The following is a 25250-nucleotide window of genomic DNA, read 5'->3' as shown; positions in this document are numbered from 1 at the left end:
AACGTGAGATCAACTTTGCAACTTACAAGGAGGGGATGTTCAACTCTTGCTTCTCCATTTTGAAAACTTCCGGCACAAAAAAGGCTGTGCCCTTATTATCTCTTGCCACGCTTAAGCAAGCCGAGTGAATTGTAGCAAGGTGCAATTCATACTTTTCAAGTTTTCAAGTGCTGTACTTAAGACTGGCCTTCCTACAAGGGGTCCAAGAAATATAAGGTTCTGTGAAGTTACATGAGTCAGGGTTACTTCTTGGCTGTGGTTGTGCTTAACCCGGCTTCCAAGCACCCTTTCAAAACAGCAGTAGAGACAGATGTTCTTTCTTCACTCAAGCATATATAGAGTCCATAAAATCCATTTAATGTGTTTGCCATCAGCATCCTGTTGCCATCATTTGAGCATCAAATGTGCTCATCCTGGGCAGAATTGTATTCTGATTTAAAGACCATTTGGGCTTCTTTATGGTCCTTGAATTCATTGTGAACCCAGCTTTCATCCTGTCACCTTGGCCTGCGCTTAATGGATTTCTGAGAGCCCCCGCCCTGTATGATTATTTTTTTTAAGTAATGGGAGTTTCACAGCTTATGACATGATATAATATTCAAAGGAGGAGGGTTTTTTTTAAAAAAAAAATCCACTAGGTAGATCAGGCATAGGCAAACTCGGCCCTCCAGATGTTTTGGGACTACAATTCCCATTATCCCTGACCACTGGTCCTGTTAGCTAGGGATCATGGGAGTTGTAGTCCCCAAACAGCTGGAGGGCCGAGTTTGCCTATGCCTGAGGTAGATTTTACACAGGTCACGTCCTCCTGTGCATCCCTCCCCTATTCTAATTTCATCCCAGAAGTCCTGCCGCGAATGTCTCATCCTTATCTAAAGTGTGGCAAGAAGATACAGAGCCTTTTGGGTTGTGATACCCAGTATATGCAACTCTATACATAGAGAAGCCCACCTTACAGGTTCTCTCTTCATCCATCAAAGAGCTTGATGAAACAAATCTTTACCAGAGGGCATGCAATCTTTCAGAGTCAATGAGAGATTGGATGGGATGTTTGTTGTTATTATTTAAATGATTTAGTTGCATGTTACCTGAAAAGTCCCCAAGTGACTTACATTTAAAAGCATAAACATAAATACATTATACCAAAATTTAAATTCATATAAAACATTAACATTTTTATACAACATACCAAAAGCAACACACACCCAGAACAGCCATGGGAAGCAAGGGCAGCACACTAACAATAGAACAGAATCAGCTTTGTCAATCAAAGGGGATGAGGGCGCAGATTTGCCCCCCCCACATTGCAGGGACGCATCACATGGTGTGTCACATGACACGTCATGTGATGGGTCTTGCCCCCACCCAGCATGCGAGCGCTCATGAACCAGGTGGGGAATGGGGGGCACAGATCTGAGCTCCGTGCTCGGCCTCCTCCTCCCCGTGTGACATTGGTGGGGAGGAGGAGGCAGAGCAGGGCCACAGGATTTGGGGGGAGCCCAGCCCCCTCCTTGGAAAATGGGGGGGGGGCCGAAGACCCCTCAGCCCCCACCACTTGCTGTGCCTGAAAGGGAGAAATATAGGTCTCTCCCTGATGCTGAACGGATGTCTGTGAGGGTGTTGGGTGCACTTCACCGGGGAGAGCATTCCACAGATAAGGAGCAGCAACTGAAATGGCCCTCTCCCTTGTCATCACCGTCAGAACTTCCCTCAGAGGAGGGACCTGGAGAAGAGTCTCCAATGAAGTTCTAAGGGTCTGGGTAGGTGCAAACCAGGAGTTCCTGAGCTGTAAAGAGCTTTAAAGGTCAAAACCATCACTTTGAATTGGAATCATATGAGTAACCATGTGGAGGGGGGACATTACTCATCTTGTTTTTAAAACTACTGTTATTGTGAGCTGCTTCGAGCAATAGTCTAGAAGGCATTCCAGGACAATCTAGGGCAAGGGTTGAGATTGTTGGTGACCTGTCAGGACTCACATACCAGAGCCAGCCCACTGCTAATCTCCAGAGCTAACTGCTCCTCCTAGGATAATATTGGTCTCCAAACTGGAGGGACGAAATAATAAATAATAGTTATGCTTTTATTTGCTGCCTTATTATTGATATATTTTTTTAACATAAAAAAGGTTGTATACCACCTTGAAAAACAAATAGGTGAGATTTAATAAGCCACACTGGGGAGTGCCTTCTTGACTTTGCAATGATCATTAAATGATGCATTATTTCATATTTTAATGATATAAAGGCCAAGGCTAGCATGATTCATCTCTCATTGTGGTACAAGAGACAAACCCATTCGTTATCTATCAAGCACAGAGAAGTATGTTGACAACTGTCTGTTGTTGTTGCTATTATTATTATTAATACTGATGCTATTACTATTGCCTTTCAGGGTGATATAATTACTGTCATCAGCCGGGTGGATGAGAACTGGGCAGAGGGCAAGTTAGGCGACAGAACTGGAATTTTCCCCATCTTGTTTGTGGAGGTAAGAACAATGTTCTGAAGCTACTCAGGGCAATAGCTATCAATGCCTGTACATGTACTACATGTTCTCAGAGATTATCTTTATGAGATCTAACAGACAATGGCTTTGCAGGGCCAGCACAGGGAGAAGAGAGGCTTCCAGTAAAAGCAAGCCAGGCTTCTTGAGGCAGTTCTGACACATCCATCCATTGGAAGAGGGAAGAGAATAAACAGGGGACAGGGCTGACGGAGGCTCAGCTGACTGGAGAGTTAGGACTAGTCGGAGGGAACAACCTTAAATAAATAAAAGCATCTGTCCTGTGCTCTCAAGGCAGCTGAGGGATGGTGGCAGTGAACTATGTACACTATTTCCCAATTTTGTATAGAATTAGTAAGGAATGATGTCACTTCTTTGAGTTCAGTCACATCTTTTCTCCAATAACACTACACATGTGCATATTGATACATACTGGGGGGCGGGGAGGGTGGAAGGTAGTAGAGAGACCAATACTGATGAGCCCAGGCATATGGTTGCATCAAGATTCTGTGTAGTGTGTGACCAATGCATACGGGCTGTTTACATATTGGGGGTCATAATATAGCAAATATTCGATCTTAATGAGATCAGTGGCATCAATATTATTTTCACGGGTTGGGCTGTGGAGTCCATACACACACCAGCCAAACAAACAAACAAACAAACAAACAAACAAACACACCAAATATTGGTGGAGTCATATGTAAAGATCTTTCCTTCCTTCCTTCCCCCCTTCCTCCCCCTCCTCCTCCTTTTTGCAGTGGCTTACCAATACCCACATATGCATCAGTAGCTGGGGTGGGGAAAGACGCAAAATAGGAAGTGAAAGCTACAGCAAACTGTAAGTGCTGCAAACTGGAATTCAGAGGAGTGAACCCCTAGAACCAACTGAGAATTACACTACTGCATCTGATTAAGTGGGTCCTAGTCTATGAACGCTTATGGCACAATAGGTATTGAAAGTGCCACAAGACTCTGCATCATTTCACCGCAAAGACAGTAACAAATACCACTGTGTTTTCTAACAGTATCATCTTCCTACCCCATCCCTACACACACACACCTGCCAGTTTTGTTTTACATTATGCCCAAAGAAGCTTTCTGCGTGGGGTTGATGGGAGTTGTAGTCCAAACACATGGAGGGGCACCAGGTTGGAGACCACCAAAGAAGAAGGAGGAGGAGGAGGAGGAGGAGGAGAAGAAGAAGGAAGGAAGGAAGGAAGGAAGGAAGGAAGGAAGGAAGGAAGGAAGGAAGGAAGGAAGGAAGAAATGGGAATGTCCACTTATGCTGGCAGGGAAGGAGATACTCTATATCAGGGGTAGGCAACCTAAGGGCCGGGGGCCGGAGGCGGCCCAACTGCCTTCTCAATCCAGCCCGTGGACGATCCAGGAATCAGCATGTTTTTACATGAGTAGAATGTGTGCTTTTATTTAAAATGCATCTCTGGGTTATTTGTGGGGCATAGGAATTTGTTCATTATTTTCTTCAAAATATAGTCCGGCCCCCCACATGGTCTGAGGGGTGGTGCACCTGCCCACGGCTGAAAAAGGTTGCTGACCTCTGCTCTATATTCTCTTGGTATTGGCATTGTGTTCATCATTTAAAACTTTAATAAAATGTTGTTGTTTTCTTAATGTGGACAAAACAAACCTAAGGCTGGAAAACTGAAAAATTGAGAGAAACCAAAATTGACAGAGCTAACCATCCATAATCCATAAGGAACATTTACCTACCTTTTTAGCATAGACTGCATACAAAGTTCTTGCCTGAAGTGTTCCAGCTCTGCCACATGCCAAACAGGAAACTTCCTATGTAAACACACTCCAGAATGTCAAATAAGACTGCAGAATGAAATGCATTCCTGCCACAGGATAGTTGGTAGATAATATTAGATCTCAAGACTACAAGTCTGTGTCAAATGCCAACTGGATGAATATCTCAGTGCTTATCGTTATAATGGTACACAGCAGGCAGCTAAGCGATTTGGATGTAAAGATTAACTACTATGATAGAAATAGAGGGCTGTTTTCAAATGAGGGCTGAGTCTAGCTGTTGTCAAGGGCAACTGGTCCCATGTAATAGCTGTTTTCTTCAGCTTGGGGTGCACAGTCCCATTTACATCCAAAAAAAACCCACCCCTGTTCGTTTATTTATTTAATTTATTTTCCTCCCAAAGGAGTCCAGGGTAGCAAAAATAATGTGATAAAAAAGAACTTTAAAACAATTCCAGTGAAATATCGCGACTTAAATGGACTGCTGGTAGAGGAAGTGGGTGCCGAAAAGACAACACAGATTGTATTTTAAGGGGAGGAAATTCCAAGAGGCAGGTGCCACAACACTAAAGACCCAATTCCAATATTGTGTGGATTGGACCTATTCATAATATGGTATTCACCTGCAGAGCATAGTGATTGACTAGGTATATATGGGGTGAGATGGCCTTTCAGGTATCCAGATACCTGTTGAAGCCTAATAACTGCTTCTCAGTGTTATTTTTACCTAAGCCATAGAAATCAGGCCCAACTCTAGACTAAGCTGAGACTGAGTTCATTTGTATATGCATTAGTTCTGTGGGGAAATGCCCACAGCCTGGCTTTTCAGGGATTTTGGCAAGATATTGTGAATGCTCAGCCCTGTGTCCAGAGTTCACTGCATCCTGCAAAGTATTTGAAAAAATAGATTGGAGTAGAACATGGCACATCACAATCACAATGCAGTCACAATCGCAGAGCATTTCCAAGTCCACTTTGCGAGATCAAACCCCCCCACACACACACACATGCCTTTCACATGTCATTAGCATGTAGACAAAGACACCAAAGCAAGCATTTCCTGGAGTTGTTGGCTTTGAATTCTTGGGCTCCTACAACAGCAAAATCTCATCTCCCTATTTTCCCCCTTCTTGTAGCCAAATACGACAGCACGGCATCTTCTTCAGACAAGCAAAAGTCACCAGTCCTCCCAGCTGAAATATGGTTCACCTTTGCGAAAATCCTTGCCCAGAACAAAGGGCACAGAGTCACCCACTTTCTCCGAATCGAGAAGGAAAAGTGTGAAGCAGTTCTCTATCACAACAGCCTTAAATACGCTCAACAGGATGGTCCATTCACCCATGGGGCGGCAGACTCTAGACATCAGCTCTCCTGTGCTCATCAGCTCCAGCAACCCCTCAGTGACGACCCAGAACCATGAGAAAATAGAATTCCCATACAGCACACCTGTTCAGGTAAATCCACATTCATTCTTTTTTAGTGTTGCTTGTAAGGAAGACGCTGGGAGCACTAAGAAAACAATATGCATACGATTAGACACTTCAGAGAGGACTGTTTGTCTTTGGGAGTTCCTCTTCCACACCATTTCGTTTATTCATCTTTGGGAGTGCTCATTGTGTTGTGGGTCACTATGCCCCCACTGCCCTCATTTGATCTCTTCATGTTGGTCGAGGGTGGATAGCAGATTTCCCACCCCCATGAGTGAGCACTTCCAAAGACAACGTGGGGGAGGAAAAGTGATAGAGGAAGATAGATGTTGCACATACATTGCCTGTCTTCTGGATTGCCACCTCCACTGAGTTTTCTGGTTTTACTTTATGTGGCTTGTAAGTATCTCTGGAATTTGGAAGCAAACTAGGATTGAGAAGGAGGTGGGGCCCAGGAGAAGGTGATAGACTGGCTGGCTGGGCAGGAAGGCTTGCTTGGTCCGGTCTAGACCAGTGGCCACCAGTTCACACCTCCTGTGTGAAGGGATATGTGCATGGGCTTAATCGGGCGCAGAGCTCCATGTTGAATTGGGCAACTGGATTTAATTTTCAGGGACAAAGCTGAACTAAAGGTTGAGTACCGCCCAGCTGTAAGAGCTGTTCAGCAATGACATAAGCTTGTTACGTATCCTGTCTTGGAAGCTTTTAAACAAAAAGCTGGATAGAGTTCATGATCTCAAGGACTTATTGTATTAGATAGCACTAGACAATCCATTTGGGTCTCTTCCAACTCTGTGAGTCTTTCGCGGAAATGAAGGTGTATTTAGATGACCTGTTTATTGAGCATTCAGCCTGAGATGTTTGCAGGGAGATTAGAAAATGTTTGCTATTTAATGAGCATTTATTCTCATTTGTTTGCATGGAGGTTAGATGATGTTTCATCGAAGCAAGCATTTCCCCATACTTCCCAATCCATTTTCCCATCAATTTCCTTATTGTAAAATGTTCAATATTTGGAGGAAGTTGGTTTGTTACAAAATACCGCCCAACCAGCTATTATTGTGCAGTGTGAATTTGCTGGTAGTATATGATTGAAAATAGTGACTGTCTATAAGCGTCCTAAGTTGCACTTGAATCAAGGGGACTTACTATCAAGCAATAGGATATATTTTGCTGTGTGCTGAAAGTCCCTTAACTCCTGTAGAACCAGCTTATCCTGCTACATACCTTCATATACCTCAGCATAAAGGTTAGCTGACTAAGAGCAGGGCAACACAAGAACTACTCATTCTTCTAGATCAGTGCTGATTTTAAATTCTTAAAACCACTAGAACAAGAATAATAAAGATTAAAGACTCAATTTAAGACATGCATGTGTCAGACAAAGCGGGGGGGGGGGGGCGAGAGATAAATCACTAGCATTAACAATGCCCACAAGACAATGTACCATCCAACAAGTAAGACACTTTCCCCCCTGTCTCTCATTGAAATTGAAAGTTCTGCCTTATGAGTCACTCAAGCTGCCAATGATTCATAAAGGAGGAGCTGAAATAAAAGGCTAATACTCTTCATTCATTTGTGCTCTTATTTGTTATTTGACAAGACTGGAAAAATGAGGGTGGAGAGAGCGAGAGTGTGAAGATTACGTTTGGAAATAAGATAGTCCATTATGGTGTGAAATAGCTTTAGTAGGACCACTGCACTAAACCAAGCTGAAGAGTTCAGACTTAACACCCTAAAAGGCTGAGGAGGAATTTCTGGTTCTGAGGTATTTAATGTGCACCTCGATTTCTTGATACTGCTTACAAAAAGAAAATGTGAAAAGAGAGTGATTGCCGTATTTTTCACTCTATAAGACGCACATTTTCCCTCCTAAAAAGCAAGGGGAAATGTGTATGCGTCTTAGGGAGCGAATGCAGGCTGCGCAGCTATCGCTGAAGCCAGAACAGCAAGAGGGATTGCTGCTTTCACTGTGCAGCGATCTCTCTTGATGTTCTGGCTTCAGCAAAAACAATGCAAATCCTCTTCAACATTTGATTCAAAATATTGTTTTTCTTGTTTTCCTCCTCTAAAAGCTAGGTGAGTCTTATGGTCGTGTGCGTCTTATAGAGCGAAAAATACGATATTTCATTAATCAGTCATTGGTGTTGAGTTTCTTCCACCTGTTTAAAAACTGATAACTTGGTTTTTTTAAAAAAATAATAATAATAATCCAGAACAAAACACAATATGCTGATGGAAGTTCTCCCGCATAAAAAACCCCCGGCATATAATACATATGTGCCTCAGATTCTCCAAATAGGATGAATGTTATAATCCTTAATTTGAAATTTCCCATTTCAGCACAGATAAAGCCTATCAAAATCTTTAGCCACATACATGCATTTTCCTTGCTGCTTTGGAAAATAATAAGTAATGTTTTTGTGAAATAGGACTTTGGGTGTGTCCCGTAATGCTTTCAACAGTTCTCTTTAGGCCTCTTTAGACGTTGAGCCTGACGACACGAGGACAGGCCAGCTAAAATTAATCCTCTGAAATGGATAGTCCTGGGACCAGGGAACCCTGGTTTCAACCCAGAGATTCCTCCACCCCATTGCCTCTAAAACTGCTGCTGAATGAGGGGAAGGGGCAACCAGGCCTCCTTCTGCCTTCATTGTCCTGTCAACTATGACATGTTACCAGTGAGGCATCCCTCTCATTACCGCAGGGGGGAAAGTAATGACAGGACCATGGGTAGAATAGACAGCAGAAGCTTCAGCTCCCAATTCTCTCAATTCAGCAGCCGTTTTAAATGTAAAGGGTTGTTTTTTTATTCCATGTTGCAACCTGGCAACTGTTCCTGGAAGCCAAAGATACAATGACTAAAAATGACTGTTTTCCTTGAAAACAACCCAGATAAGTGGATGCCTTTCGTTCGTTAGAATGATGCCAGTGACAAGGCTCCAAAGTCTGGGGAAATTCACATCCTATCTTTTTCCGCCCAGAAAAAGCCCAGGTGTCATCAGTGAACAAAGGATTAAGTATAACGCAACTGGCTCCCCAAGAGACACGTGGATTGCAACGATCCATAATCTAGTTTGCAATTTATTAATCTGTCTGAGAACAAATTGTATGCATTGCTCATAGACGTAATGCCAGTGATCAGATTCCGGGGTGGGGCATAAGGAGCCCTAAATGAAATCCATAAGCCAACTCCCAACTAGTCCCCTACGCCTTTTGATTTAGCCAAATCACCCATCCAAAGCCTCAGAGCCGTAACTCCTTTCCCATCTGTGTGGCTGGGCAGGAGTAATAAGTCCTCGTTTATGTCCTGTTACCATTTTTAATGTCCTAAATATATAAAATAGCCCTGCTGCGTCAGTCTATCTAATCCAGCATCCTAGTCTCTGAATGACTAGCCAGATGCTAATGGCTACAAGCAGGACCTGAATGCAGCAGCAGAGGAAAATTGCTTCCAACGGTTGTGGGAGAACATAGCCATTGTGGCTAGTAGCCATCAATAACCTGCCATGAATTTGTCTAATCCTTTTATAGCTCAGTCAGTAGAGCATAAGACTCTTAATCTCAGGGTCGTGAGTTCAAGCCCTATGTTGGGTGAAAAATTCCTGCACTGAAGGGGGTTGGACTAGTTGACGTTGATGGAAAGATCAGACCTCCTTAACTGGGTGAAGTCTTATGCTGCAATTATAAGCATTTTTATTCAGAAGTAAGTCCCACTATGTCCAGTGCGACTTACATTCTGATATGTGCCGGATCATTCTCAGTTTCCATTCTTATTATTATATTTATATCTTATCACCGAGGAGAGCCTTTCCTGTGGGAAGGGCTTGACATGCGGAGCGCGGAGCTGTGGGGAGAAGTGGGGGGGGGCTGCCTTTCCTTAGCAATATGAAAATGGGGGGGGGGACTCGCAGCTACACATGAAACTGCCTGATTCTGTGTCAGGCCACTTGGTCTCTCCAACTCAACAATGCTACAAAAAATGTGCTCTTGGAGTAAAAGGCTCAGAGGAACTTGGCAAGTTGGCATGCTCCTTACTGCTTTTCTATGGGAGGGGGGTGGATGGTTGGCTTGGTACATATTACCACGCCTGCCTGCCTAAGAGGAAAGGGGCTGAAAGAAAATGCAAGGGATCAAATAAAAAAAAAGTATTAGAAAGTACAACTTTGTATTCAGATATTATATTGCCTACTTTTTGTGCCCTTTAAAAACAATTGTGTTCAGGTGTGTGCGCATGTGGATGTGGATGCAAACATTGAGGGGGGGGAGAGGCGAACTGAGTATTTGTGAAAGAAAGCCTAGCCTCTGCATAGCCTTCTAAAACAGTGGTTTCTGTTATGGGCTAGTACAAATGATAAGCAAGCCAGGACCCCTTTGCTCCCTCTCTCTGTAATTTGAACACCCTGCAATACTTTTGCCTAGGTAGGCAAGCATGCTGGTCACTGAAAAACAGTAGCTATCAGCTTTCAGTCACATCAGTGCTCTTCTAAAGCTGAAGTAATGACATTAGATTAGAACAGGCTGCAATGAACTATTTTGCCACTCATTAATCCAGGATGGAGATTCACAACTGAGCTGTGCATATAATGAAAAAGGGATGGGGAAAGAGCTGCTAAAAAGATAACACAGAGGAAAAAGCCAGCTTGTTGATGGCATATGCGAGATGATGATGCATTTCACAAGACTCTAATTATATAGCAAGAGACACATACTTCCCTGAGCTTTACTCAAGCTTTGGCTAACCATATTTATTAATTTGCATGCCTTAACTTAATTACAAATATTTGCTCCTTGCTGTCATTTTAGAATAAAGCAGAAGGATGGTAAAAGAGGAAGATGTTTGTTTTATTGCAGTCGTTTCTTGACTTGCAGATAGAAAATGAAATTATAACAATACTGGCTTTTTGGCCAGGGGAGGGGGAGAGAGAGAATATATATAGTGGCTCTGTGCCAAGGGTCAGGCTGCTGCAGTTTATAGCAGATCAACTTGAGTAGTGCTCCTAAAGGGAACAAAATGAATGAATGCAGGTTTGGCTCTTTCCCAGTTGGAAACTATTGCACTTCAAAGTCCTTGTTGTTTCCTTCCATGCCAGCCTCTCCTTGCTCACTCTCCAGCAGCCACTGTGAGTTATCCAAGGGAGGAGACTGGCAGCAGCAGCCATAGAGAGGCAACCAGATGCTGCCTTGCCACCAGTGCTAAATTTACGTATAAACTAAACAAGCTATAGCTTAGGGCCCCATTCTCTTGGGGGGGCCCAAAAAAATTAAAGAAAAAAACCCTGGATGTACATTTCCAAAATATAAGCTAAAAAACAAATAAAATAAAACCTACATACAGCAACAGTGTTTTGTGTTGTGTAGGCTACTATGATGTAAGTACAGTGGTACCTCTAGATACGAATGGGATCTGTTCCGGAGCCCCATTCATATCTAGAGGTAAATGTAACTAGCGACGGCATGTCTGCGCACGCACGCATCGCTTTTCGCCGCTTCTGCACATGCGCGTGACGTCATTTTTGAGCGCATGCGCAAGCGGCAGAACCCGGAAGTAACGTGCTCCATTACTTCCGGGTTGCCGAGGAGTGCAACTCGAACGCGCTCAACTCAAAGCATATTTAACCTGAGGTATGACTGTAATGGGCCCTGCTTGCTTGCCTGCTTCCTAAAATATCACTAGTTTGCTTATTTATATATATAGGGTACTTACATTCTGCACATGCAAATGGCTATTAGGTCCATAAAGTACCATACAGCATATATTCAACACATAAAACAATGACAATTTGTTGTTGACAAAGGACAGCTGAACATATAAAGGGCCCCATTACCTTCAGTAGCTTAGGGCCTCATCAAACCTAAATCTGACCCTGCTTGCCACTGCAGCTTGGGACCAGCGCCAGCTCATTCTCCTCCCTGAGCTTGGCAGCGGCAGCACTGGCAGGGGAAATAGGGACATTCCAAAACTGAACCAGAAGCCGGGGTGGCTTCTGGAAAATTAGGAGACTTGGAGGGTATGAAACTAGTAAAACGTATAGGAGTTCTGCTGGGGATTGAATGGAGGGGCTGGAGGGAGACAGTCACTTTTTTGGCAGAATGAGCTATGAAATTCACCCAGGAGATGCTTCTAAATGCCTGCTCAGAATCCTAACTACCTCAGAAATTAATAAGGAAGCTGAGTTCCTGAAGGCACCCAGGAGGTGTTTGGCCTTCAATGCATTCCTGAGCTTTGGGTGTGGACCTGGTAAATTGCTTTTTGTGCTCTGGTGAGTTGTGAGGCTCTCAGTTTCCCCAGCATCATAGCTCAAGACTGACCACGTTGATGCCAGCTTAATGGAATGAGTCCTTTTGGCTCTTTTGAGAGGTTAGTTTTTCCTTTATAATAATACAATCCTTTATTTTTAAATGCAAATGTTTTCTTTTAAAAAGCAGGGAGGTATGATTACACAGTTTTCTGCACTGATAGAAAAAATGGAACAAGGAACTGATACGATATTTCAACTGAAAAGAGAATACAGTGGTACCTTGGGTTAAGTACTTAATTCGTTCCGGAGGTCTGTTCTTAACCTGAAACTGTTCTTAACCTGAAGCACCACTTTAGCTAATGGGGTCTCCCGCTGTGGCCACGCCGCCAGAGCACGATTTCTTTTCTCATCCTGAAGCAAAGTTCTTAACCCGAGGTACTATTTCTGGGTTAGCGGAGTCTGTAACCTGAAGCGTCTGTAACCTGAAGTGTATGTAACCCGAGGTACCACTGTACATTTCTTTGTCTAGTCCCTGAAGCATAAGGCTGATCAGAATTTGTCTTGACTGTTGACTTATGTTACTTTCCAGAGGAAATTCTGTGCTTGGGAACATTTAGGCTGTAATCCTGTGTACACTTATCCAGGAGTCTGTCCCACTGAATTCAATGACATTTTGTTCTGAGTAGACGGGAATAGGATTGTATGGCATGCTGAATTCAAAATGCTGTCACTGGTTCATAGAGAACAGGCTCCACTGCAAAGAGCTCATGTGTGTTTCATGTGTATTGGATTTATCATCTTATGGTAGATTTTACTTTATTTGGATCTGTGCAAAAAAGGGGTTAACTCATTTCCACAGTACGCACATGTTAAGTCTCATCCAGGAGATTATATTAAATATAAATATAAATGAAATGAACTCAAACATTGACTATATAATGATATTTCTTATCTATCATAATCACTGTTACTAGGAATCAAAAAATTAAAAAAAGAAAGATAAAGGAATGCTGTTGTATTGTGAAATCATGTTATTAAATACAGAAATACCACATTGGCAAGGGAGATGGACTCTGTACATGCCCGTTTCCTATATTACATAAGATCATAGTTCCTAATTAAAAATTTTGCATTATACCTTGTGAAGTTCTTTACTACTCTTAGGCCATTTTGAACCCCTTTTGGATCCTCAGGTCTATAGTGGATCCGAATGAAAAGTTGGTTTTGCAGGAGTAAGAAGACACAGAACTAGAATGATCGGGGAGGGGGAAGAGGGTAGAAGAGGTGTAGCTTATCATGCAAAATTCCCTCTTCTATACTACCATTTAAAGAATGATGCAGCACCCTTGTCTCCTGGCCACCTTAAATTATAGTTACTTGCCAGCTATCAAATTGGTGCCACATAGTCTAGCTTCTGCACTAGTCCTCAGCCTGTTTACTTAGAAGTAGGGAAACCAATGGAACTTCCTTTCAAATAAATATATGTAGGACTGGAATGGGGAACATAATCGAGCATAAATTCCACACAGAGGGGGTTTGACAATAGCATACTTAGCTGTACTTACCCTGTTGAAATGTCACCGCTAAATTCCAGCTTTCATTCAAAACAGAAGCTTCACTTGCATGATTGCCTGCATGAATAAGGGTCTAGAATGAAAATGAAAAAGGGTGGGGAGGGGACCTTCAGCATGCATATTAAATTTCATTATTACAATCTAAAACTCATACTTTTCAAGAGGAAGGGGAGTTAACTCATAATTTCTTAATCTTTGGCCTCAGCAGTCCTTTTGTTTAATTAACACCAGATGCGACTCCATTATTTCTGCCTTTGGCTCAACAATCCCAAGGGTGGCCTCTTGCAAACAACCATTTGTTTTCTGATTGGAATTCTCCATGCAGTTTGGCCAGCTGTCACATCTTTTCCCCCAGCTGTGGCGAGCAAAGGAGGCAGATGAATATGCTGTGAAACTGTCGCCTGACACCCAGTTGCAAACTACAAACTGTCTCAGAGGGACTTTCAACTGTTCTCCCATCTCGTTGGCAAGGGCCAATTAGCCCTTTATAACAAAGTCACCTGCCTATAACCAAGACCTTCCACTGTAATTTGCCCCCAGACTGCTTTCTTTGTCACATTATCGCTGGGAAAGCTCTGATAATACTGGTCCAACCCCTGATGTATGGAATACCTGCCTGCTACTCACAAGCCAATAAGGTTGCAGCTCCATTCGAAAACTTGCACACTCAGTTCAACAGGACACTTCCACTGAAATGCTCGTAGGATGAACTTCCACGAGCTGCGCATGCTCAATTCTCTGTGTGTTTACTCAGAAGTGAAATCTACTAAATTTGGCAGGGCTTGATCCCCAGGTAAATTGCCCAAGAATGCAGCCTTAAAGGGGTTTTTTTGCACCTCTTTGAAATGCAAATAAGCAACCTACATTGGCCAGATGTTCATTTGCATTACAAATGCCTCTCTTCCTCTCTCTCTATTCTGTATGAACAGTAATCACATATTCACATAAATGGTACAGGAGAAATTAAACCTCTCTGTGTGAAAGCCACCTCAACTTGTTTGTGGCATGAGTGCTTGGAGGCAAGAAGCAACTGCATCAGATGTATCATGAAGTGTGTTCTTGTCTACAAAGGTTCATGTAGGATTATGTTAGTTAACCTGCAGTCCTAATGGGACTGACTTCTGAGTCACCAGGCATAGGATTTCCCTGTTAGACTTGAGATGCCACCAGACTTTCTCTTCTCTGCTGCAACAGACCAAGGACCACTTTGAGACATAAGTATGACAAGTACAAAACACACAGAGATGAGGATTATAAAGACATACATGCATCAGTTATTGTGCGTTTTTCTTTAGATCAGCATTCCTGTGTGTGCTACATATGGAGTAAGCTCCACTGAACTCCGGAGGACTTTCTCCTGAGCTAAAATACTAAGTATTTTGACACACAATCCGCATAAACTGGAGCCCAGGCTTTCCCCAGTTATATATTTATCCATGTGTTGTTTTTTTTAAAGTATCTGATTAATATACACGCTTTTTTATAGCTGATGAGATACATTTGCATTTCCTGCTCTTGTACCTGAGTGCAACACATCCAAGATGCTAAGTATTTACACTCTTCTGCAATACACAAACAAACCTTTAATAAAAACTGAGGATGTACGACGCACCCTTTAATTATAACGAAAGGTGGTAGGATGCAATGAGATGTAAATGGGCTAAAAAAACAGTTGCGCTCATGGTATCTTCTTTTGAGTTTTCTGCTCATTCTCTAGAGGGCTGCCGAAAAGTCCTACGTTTTTCTGTGGATAAATAAAGCAGAAAATAAGCTCAGAACAAAAGGTGTGGGTGACAGTGTTACAGTCATCCTGCACACTGTGTAATAATATCCTGAGTAACCTGTGTGGGGGATATGTCCAAAACAGCTATACTCTCTCTGTGGGACTGGAAGTAAGGAGGGAGGAAAAAATCTTCTCTCAAGATAGGTGAGGCTGTCATTTAAAGCCCTAGAAGTCAACATGTACTCTCTGCCGCAGGGTGCCACTCCTCAAAAGATGAAGCTTTGCTCCTAAAAATGACAGAAACTGCCCGAGTCAGCAACGCCCACAAGTCTTTGGCTTTGTCTGTCTCTCTCTGTGGCAGCTGCTCACCTCTGCACTGAAACCAATTGCTTTTGAAAATACTGTAGTGTGGGTTTTTCTTTTCCCTTCCCTCTTTTGCAGCACTGTTTCATTGTTCTGTACACGAGGAAGAGGAGAAGAGACCAAATTAATTTGGCTTACTGAAAGAAACAATAGGGTTGGCTTGAGTTAATTTGGGTTTGCATCCAGGGGAAAGACATAAAAGTCAAATAGGGATAAGCGTAAGAAATTATTGTAGTTATTATTGATTGACAGTTATTATTTGCCAACAGGAGGGATATACTGTTATTATTGGACTGCACTGGGACTTAGCTTAAAACATACCTTCCATTAGGGTCCTTTGCACCCCTGGCAAGGAGCAGCATCAGCACACACACATACCTGAAAAAACATCACTTTACCACAACAGCAGCATTAGAAATTTCTACATTTGATGTGACCCAAGTACTTGAAGCACCTAGAATCAGGGTGAGGCGAAGCAGGGTGAAAAAAGTCACTTGCATTTCTGTTGCTGTGCAAGAAGGATGGGAAGCTTCTCACACATTTGATGTTGCTGGTTTAGCAGTGGCGCATTGCCACACACATATACATCATACACCCATTATTCTGATAGGTGTTTTCATTTTGAATCCCCCACCCAAGCCTGCACCCCCAGTAGAGATTGGTTTCACCAACCCCTAGGTATGCCTCTGTATTTCACAGACAAAAATGGGGGCATCCCTGAGCATGAATGGGTGGGGCTGTGAGTGGTGCCTAGGAGTCCAACAGCATGACCTGAAAGACAGTGGTGGGACCAATACAAGGCAAACTCAAATGCACCACATGGAAGAAGCCTCTTGTATGGTCTGTGAATAATAATAATAATAATAATAATAATAATAATAATAATAATAATTTATTATTATTTATACCCCGCCCATCTGGCTGCGTTTCCCCAGCCACTCTGGGCGGCTTCCAACAGAACACTAAAATACAATAACCTATTAAACATTAAAAGCTTCCCTAAACAGGTCCGCCTTCAGATGTCTTCTAAAAGTCTGCTAGTTGTTTTTCTCTTTGATATCTGATGGGAGGGCATTCCACAGGGCGGGTGCCACTACCGAGAAGGCCCTCTGCCTAGTTTCCTGTAACTTGGTTTCTCGCAGTGAGGGAACCGCCAGAAGGCCCTCAGCACTGAACCTCAGTGTCCAGGCAGAACGATGGGGGTGGAGACGCTCCTTCAGTTATACTGGACCAAGGCCGTTTAGGGCTTTAAAGGTCAGCACCAAGACTTTGAATTGTGCTCGGAAACATACTGGGAGCCAGCGTAGGTCTTTCAAGACCGGTGTTATATGGTCTCAGCAGCCGCTCCCAGTCATCAGTCTAGCTGCTGCATTCTGGATTAGTTGTAGTTTCCAGGTCACCTAACACAATAAATGCTTTTCTGTTGACACAGAGGAAGCAGGAACTGAAATTCCAAGAATAAGTTGCTTCCTGAATATTGGCAGATAAATATTTCCCTGGAACATACCTCTGTGGCTATCCTGGCTGAGTTAGGACAGTTGTTGGAGAGTACCCCCCCCAAAAAAAGCCTCTAAATTATCATACTTTGTGGTTAGTGTTTATTAATGCTCAGTACCTAAGGTAGCTCCACTTATTGTTTTCAGGTGGTAACTGCCAACAGAAATGGAGTCAAAATGGCGCCACTGTGAAACAAGCATTAGCATACTCAGGGTAACTCCTAGGTTTGCAGAATATTTATAAAAACTAAAGAGGCAAAAGGCCTCTCCAACCCTCACTCCTGCAAAAAACTACAACAGTCCAATGAGGAATGCTGAATATCCGTAGGAAATAGAAAACAGGGAGGAACAGCTTTGTGCTTGAGCTCTTTACAGCTTATAGAACCTTGGAAGAGGTCTTGGCTAACCATCTGAAATAGGAGTGCTTCTGTTAGGAGGTGAGGTGCACTGCTATTTCCTTGTCCCAGGTTCCACTTGTTAATTCTACAGCTGATTTTTCCCTTATAAATGATCCTCACTGTCACTCTGAAGAACTAAGGAGGAAGAACAGAAGCTGAGATACTTCCCCCCAAACGTTCTGACTCTTCTCATCACTGGCCATTGTATTTTTTATTTCATTTTTAACCTTAATAATTTTTGGTGTTTTGTTTCTATGTAAAGAAAACAAACATTTCGCTGTCGGACCATTCAAATAAAGGAATGTTCATCCCTTTTATTTTTAAGTGATGGACACCACAAAGCTTATCTGCTCTTCTTCAATAGTGTCCTGTCATTTTATGTAAAGGCTTGCTATTGGAGAGAACAGAAAGCAGAAATCCAACTGCATGTGTGGCTGAAACATTCTGCATAATGCTCTAATAATTCAAACCCCACTGAAGCCACTGTAGCAATTGCAGGATGGTTACAAGAAGTCCCTTCAATTATCTTGGATGCAAAATGTAGTGCAGGTTGGCTAATCTTGCCTTGCTCCAAGTTCAAGAGCAATGCAAGGGGAGATTCACAGTTTCCCTATTTTGTTACTGCCAGTAGAGAAAGTGGTAGGATTTGTGATTGAACAATAAGCACTTCCTTCAAATGCCAGTGAGGAATAAATGCACCAGCCTGATAATTAAGCCACATATTTTTGAAGCGATGAGAGGCAAAGGTCCAAACTTCCAACTACCTTGGCATTAGAAAGGGAGGCAGAGAAGAGAGAATGTGTGCAATATATTAACTCTGGCTCCGTGGATAAATTCCACTATAATTGCTTTTTCTCCCTTTTTCTTTTTTTGCTGATCTGAAATTCTTAAGTATTTTCCATTACTGGCAATCTCTCTTCACTCCCTTTTCTGAAAGCAATTCAGAAAAGTGTGTCTCCTGAATTTCTCCCTACTGCAGCAATAGGCAGTGCTGGTAGGATGTAAACGTCAGATAAGAGCAAAGGGCCAGATCGGGTAATTAGTAAATTTGTGGGCACAGGAGAGGAATTAGGGTGGAGGAAGAGTGCATTGGGAGGAACAAGGAGGAGACAACACACAACAGTATCACCCTTTATGAAACATGCCTGCCTTAAGCATTGTAATCTTTAATCCTGGGAGTGTGTCCACAAGTGTCTCTGAGGATAACATATTTTTTATGATCCACTGTGTCAGGTACTTGTAGAAGTCGTTCTTCTGACATTATAGTTCCTGTCCTGGAAACTAAACTTTTTATCAGGATTCCAATAATCTCCATGAGTCACTTCCATATAACCTACTCCTTGAACATCTTGATTTCTTGGCACAAAGTTTGTGGGGAGGTTAGATGTTGTTGGCTATTTATTGATATCCCCAAATGTGGGGTTCTTGAATGTTTCTCCATCTGTTTTCCCCTTCCCTCTCTCACATGCTGTCCCCTGAATACACATTCATTCATTCAATCATTCGCAATGCTCACAAAGGCTCATACAGACCCTATTCATGCATGCCATTCACATACCACTCTCCAGTGGCATAGCGTGGGTTGTCAGCACCCGGGGCAAGGCAAGTAATTTGCGCCCCCTAACCTGTGGATTTGTGCCCCCTAACCCCCAGAAGTTGCGGCCGGGCCCCCCTGCACCCCCCACGCTACGCCACTGCCACTCTCTGGCTACTCATGCAACAGCCACAAGCAAACAGGCTACCTACCCATTGACCAACCCTTGGACAGTTTCTGCCTCCTCCCTCCCCTGCTGAACCTCTCCTACCAACAGCACTGTCACCTCAATTGATCCTAGACCTTGTGTACTAAGGACAAAAATTCACATAACAAAGCCTTGGCTTCTTTAAAATTAAAAATGGTTAAACCCCTGAAAAGCAGCTGTAGGGGATTTTGAGCTGAAAAATAGCGGGTTGGAGATAAGAATAAGCACTCCCTGTCCTCTGCCACTCCTCAAAATTGCAGCTTCCACAGACTGCTTTTCAGTAAAGAAAGTTGGGGCTTTGTTACAGACGGTTGTGTGCAACATGTAATTTAGTCCTGAGCCTATAGTAAGGAGGATTAATTTAAGGCAGCTAAAGCCAAAGAACGTACACCCAACAGTGATGGATATTTCACTTTTTTGTTGAGTCTATGTCGTTTGGATGGTAAAATGGGAAAATCACATTTTGGGGCAGATCTGTAGCACTCTCGTGTGAAAGAGGACATGGCTGCAGTGGGAGGCACCCAGACTTTCAGCTGGAGAGCCTGATAAGCAGTTGGCTGCAAGCTCTCTTACATTCAACTGGGTGACATACAAAAGATCCTTCTTCCCTGCACCGTACATGCTTACTAAATGTGTGAAGAGACCTTGTGTGCTGTGTTCTTTAATTTGCTACTTAATTAGTCTACAACCCTGCAAAGATTGTTCAAAGCAGGCTTTGGGCAAGAAGACACATAGAAAATAATGCATTAGATTGGATCAAAATAGGTTATGTACAATCCTTATGGGAAATATCATGTTCCAGTGGAATCTCCCCCCATCACCACCCACCTCCATAACAACACTGTACTGGGTAGTAAGGGCTGCACTGGACATGTGCTTAATATAAAGGTAAAGGGACCCCTGACCATTAGGTCCAGTCGTGGCCGACTCTGAGGTTGCGGCGTTCATCTCGCTTTATTGGCCGAGGGAGCCGGCGTGCAGCTTCCAGGTCATGTGGCCAGCTTAATATACAGCATGATTAATATACAGCAGAGTTAAAAGGTAAAGGGATCCCTGACCATTAGGTCCAGTCCCCTGACCATTAGGTCCAGTTGTGACCAATTCTGGGGTTGCGGCGCTCATCTCGCTTTATTGGCCAAGGGAGCTGGCGTACAGCTTCTGGGTCACGTGGCCAGCATGACTAAGCTGCTTCTGGCGAACCAGAGCAGTGCATGGAAACGCCGTTTACCTTCCCGCCGGAGCAGTACCTATTTATCTACTTGCACTTTGATGTGCTTTCGAACTGCTAGGTTGCCAGGAGCAGGGACCGGGTAGCAACGGGAGCTCACCCCGTCGCAGGGATTCGACCCTCTGACCTTCTGATCGGCAAGCCCTAGGCTCTGTGGTTTAACCCACAGCGCCACCCGCATCCCTCCACAACAGAAGTGGGGGAGGCCAATTCTCACTAGGCCTGCTGTCTTGTTTGCATGAAAGAATGTATACTTGTTGATTTGTACAACTCAGCTATTGCATACTCTGGTACACAAACTGTTCACTTGCTGTACATTATTTGTGAGTAACTGTATGAGTGTACAGTTCAACTATGTGTGTGCACAGGTACACAGAATATATACTCATGGAATGTAACATGTGAACACTGTGAGAGTGGCAAGGGAGAAAGGGGAGGAGCCTTATCTCTCCAGTCCCCAATAACAACCAGAATGGATATTTCACATGCACACACACACACACCTTGCGTGAAAAGTCCCTTTTGATCCAATTGGGACTTTTCCCCTATGACTCCTCTTTCTAGTGGGACGGACCTCCACTCCAATTACAGTGGCGGAAATGAAGAGATAAGCTTCTGCTTTCTAAGGGCTGCCATTGCAGTAAAAATTGCATTGGTTAAAGCATGGGTAGGCAAGCTAAGGCCCAGGGGCTGGATCCAGCCCAATCGCCTTCTAAATCCAGCCTGCGAACAGTCCGGGAATCAGCATGTTTTTACATGAGTAGAATGTGTCCTTTTATTTAAAATGCATCTCTGGGTTATTTGTGGGGTGTAGGAATTCATTCTTTTTTTTTCTTCCAAAATTTGGTCCAACCCCCCACAAAGTCTGAGGGACAGTGGACCAGCCCCCTGCTGAAAACGTTTGCTGACCCCTGGGTTAAAGAAAAACAAGATACATAGCTGTCTTCTATGTTTTCAGCACATGGTGGCGAAGGAGTTTCTCCTCATTACAGTGGTACCTTGGGTTACAGACACTTCATGTTACAGACTCCACTAACCCAGAAATAGTACCTCAGGTTAAGAACTTTGCTTCAGGATGAGAACAGAAATCGCACGGCGGTGGCACGGCAGCAGCGGGAGGCCCCATTAGCTAAAGTCGTCCTTCAGGTTAAGAACAGTTTCAGGTTAAGAACAGACCTCAGGAACGAATTAAGTACGTAACCAGAGGTACCACTGTACATGGGAATGGTACCAGAGTACCACATTAACCAGGTTCTGGCTGCAGAAAGCTGGTGTGCATTTTAATAGCCAACTACATTTCTTGTGTACTAAATTACATCATTCTTTAGTCAGAATTCATTGTAACAGGCAGTCTTTGTACTGAGTGGGTGTTGTTTTGCTTTGCCATTTATACAGCTTAAGCTTTCCTAAAGCTTAAGTTCACAAAACAAACAGCAGCAGTTCATGAGGTGAATAATTGCTGAGGCCCTCTAGTTATCTGCTAAATGTTTGTGGTAGCCCTGATGGTTCTATACGACCTGCATTTCCAACGGGCATTTTCTAGGAAATTTTTATTTGATTTAGCTTCTTCTCAGAGACCCACGCCTGCCTGTGTCTTCTCTGATAAATTAACTGTGCTGTTCAGTGACCATTCGTCTCTCAAGGCAGGCAAGCAACATCAGTTATCTGCTAAAAGCTAATAAAAAAAAATACAGGCTGGTTTTGCAGACAGCTCTAACACTGGGATAAATACAGATAAGAAAATGAGTGACATGAACTCTTGGGCTGATTACCCTTCTCTGCTGGTTCCATGCAAATAAAAAGTGGATTAGAGGCTTGACTACAGGGGGTATTTCCATCTCTTCCTCTTTTTCTCAAGAGACATAAGAGAAAAGGGGGCTCCATTGTGAATATCCCTGTGAGGAATCGGTAGTTTAGTGGCTTCAGCAGAGACGGGCAAGTGCATACACCAGCACTGCCTTCACCCATGAGATGGGCAGTGGAATTCAAGGTGGGATCTCCAAGCTCACGATTCTCAATTATGACTTCTGCAATGTCATAAGGGTAACTTACAGTGACTTGGAGTACCATGTCCAGTTCTGGGTGCCACAATTTAAGGAGGATATCATCAAGCTAGAACATGTGCAGAGGAGGGTGACCTAAATGATCAAGGGCCTGGAAACCAAGCCTTATGAGGAGCAGTTGAGAGAGTTGAGTATGTTTAGCCTGGATAGGAGACTGAGAAGAGATGATATGATATGATAGCCATCTTCAAATATCTGAAGGGCTGTTGCATGGAAGATGGAACATGCTTGTTTTCTCCTGCTCTGCAGAGTAGGACTCAAACCAATGGCTTCAAGTTACAAGAAAGGAGACTCCAGCTAAACATTAGAAAGAACTTTCTGACAGCAAGAGCTGTTCAACAGTGGAATGGACTCCCTCAGATGATGGTGGAGACACTCCTTGGATCCTTGGAGGTTTTTAAGCAGAGGTTGGGTGGCCATCTGCCATGCATCAGAGGCTATAGACTCTCTCCAGCATAAGAGTTTGGTGCTTTGGTACTGTGCTTGCGATCAGTCTTGATCAGGGATAGGCATTTGAACTACTCGCAATAGGCACAGGAAGTGGCCCAATTCCTGTGTTGGTAGTATAAAGAACAACCAGTAATGCACTTAAAGAAAATGACTGAGAATAACCTGTGGCAATGATAACCTGGTCTCACTCTAAAATGCTGAGTCATTTTCTTCACCAGTGAAAACCATTCTGTATTTCCAGCACTCAGGCAGAAACCCATCTTGATAATCCAACATAAAACAGTCTCTGCTTATTTGCCATCACTGTCTAAGCTCTTTCCATGCTTATTTCACAATGGATGATCTTCACTAGGAAGCTACTGAGGAATGTGGGATGAGAAAGGGCTGCCTTAGCAGCTATGCAGCTGAATAAGCACTAAAGGCCTGAAGAATTCAATATAATGGATGTGTGGGAATTTTGCTGCTTTAACCCTTGTCAATTACAAAACGCTTTACAGAACAGGAAAATGCTCAACTCCTCTAAGTATTTTAGGTTTGCTTGCTCAATCCTACAGTGCTTCTTAAGGCATTAGAACACTGCAATTGACATAAGGGTGGGATGGGAATGTGAAAATCCATTAGGAAAGGAGATGGGGAGGGCAACCAAAGTTGCTTTTCTACACCCTCGGTTGCAATAACCTTTTACTGGAGAAAATCATCTGTTAATGCACTCTTTAATTTCAAGATAGAAGGGAGAAAGAAAGAAAAGAGGAAAAACAAGGCATCTACCTCAAGTGGAAAAGGCATTTATGTTGGCTGAGAACATATAGCCTGCAATATAAATGAACTTTTCTTGGAGATTCCTGCTGAAATTTAATGAACATGTTTCTTTGTTCACTCCTCCAAACAATCATGTTCCTTGCTCTCATCGTTCCATATATCCCAAAGGCTTATAATTCATAATTTATTTATTTATTTTTTAAAAAAATCCTAAATGGTGTTGGGAAATTCCTGGTTTGCAGATCAACATCATAATGATTTTGAACCCAGCCCATGTTTTCTGCATGATAGCATCAGGACTCTCGGTCATGGCAGAAGTCAGATGGAGAGAAGGGGTGCAGTCCAATTTTCATCGTGTTTTGTTTTGTAAAGTCACTTTCTCAATCATGATATATTTTTCACTGGCCTCAGAATTTGAGCAACATCCTGAAACCTAACCGTGGAAGAGCCAAACAGGGCAATGCAAATGCTTCATTTTTCTCTTTCCTAGCATAGAAGCAAAGGCAGTAGCTAATGAAATATAGGCAGTAAGCTGCTTGGGCAAGGACCTGTCTTTCTTGGGCTTATGTTACTCTGAAGAGTGCAATGAACACTGGTAGTGTTATATAAATAAAAACTATAATTTCATATAAGGAACAACTAGTAGGAGCAGTAGACCCTGAAGAAATACACTGAAGCACCCATACAGGGGGGAGGAAACCCACTATCTGTCTTAATGCAAAGAAATCACTTGGACAAAACTACTTTCTGAAGTGTATCCTTATTGTATTTGTAAGAAGAAGTGAGTTGTTGTTGTTGTTGTTGTTGTTGTTGAAACATAAAGAAAGCATCCTTATTGGTAAGAACTACATCTTGGAGACATGGTTTGAAGAGTAAAATTCCATTAGTTTCGGAACTGAAGGACTATATCAGCACACACAGCTCTCTGATTTTTAGCTAAAACCCCTCTTTTAGCAAGTGGTCTCTCATTTCATTTTCAGCCCAAATGCTGCTCAGGGCCAAACTATGGTACACATGACAATGTGGAGGAATACATGAATATAATTTTCACTCTTTTGCAGCTTTTACAAATAGCAGCCAGGGCATCAAATAAAGACTGGGACTATGGCATGGGGGGGAGGGTTAGTCTTCTTCACTGTTTTCCCAATAATTACACACACACACAAGTTGCTTGTGGGCATATGTGGCACAATCTTGTGCTTAATTGTGGCTTCTCCAGTGGATGCATATACATTGATCAGCATAGGTGACAGACTGGAACCTTGAGGGAAGCCACATTTCAAGTCTCTCAGGGATGACCACATAATCCTCATCATCCCAGACATGAGAAAACAAGCCAACCAGTCGAACGTGTTCGTTGCTCCATCAGTGACTAAAAATTTAAAAGCCCCATTAAGACATTTGACCGCAGAGACAGCAGAGTGAATCAGGATTATTCCATTTAACAGGATGCACTGCTTTGCCTTGAGGCCTGTGGCTTGTGGGTTCTTGATGTTCAGGCACACTT

At 43.1% G+C, this 25250-nt stretch overlaps 1 protein-coding gene across 4 annotated transcripts in view; it reads left to right on the top strand.

Moving 5' to 3' along the window:
- Nucleotides 1–25250, top strand: part of SH3RF2 (SH3 domain containing ring finger 2) — a 79930-nt gene that overhangs the window by 38461 nt on the left and 16219 nt on the right. For 3 of the 4 annotated variants that reach the window (XM_082213483.1, XM_082213481.1, XM_082213482.1), the window contains 2 exons: nucleotides 2395–2490; nucleotides 5415–5732. In XM_082213483.1, the coding sequence (XP_082069609.1) occupies nucleotides 2395–2490; nucleotides 5415–5732 (414 nt within the window). The remainder of the gene's footprint in view (nucleotides 1–2394; nucleotides 2491–5414; nucleotides 5733–25250) is intronic. The other variant, XM_082213484.1, reaches the window with a different exon arrangement.

Source organism: Podarcis vaucheri, assembly GCF_965113315.1.
Source record: "Podarcis vaucheri genome assembly, chromosome: 2".
Lineage (NCBI taxonomy): Eukaryota > Metazoa > Chordata > Lepidosauria > Squamata > Lacertidae > Podarcis > Podarcis vaucheri.
The sequence above is the reverse complement of the archived record's forward strand: the minus strand, read 5'-3'. Positions and strand labels throughout refer to the sequence as shown.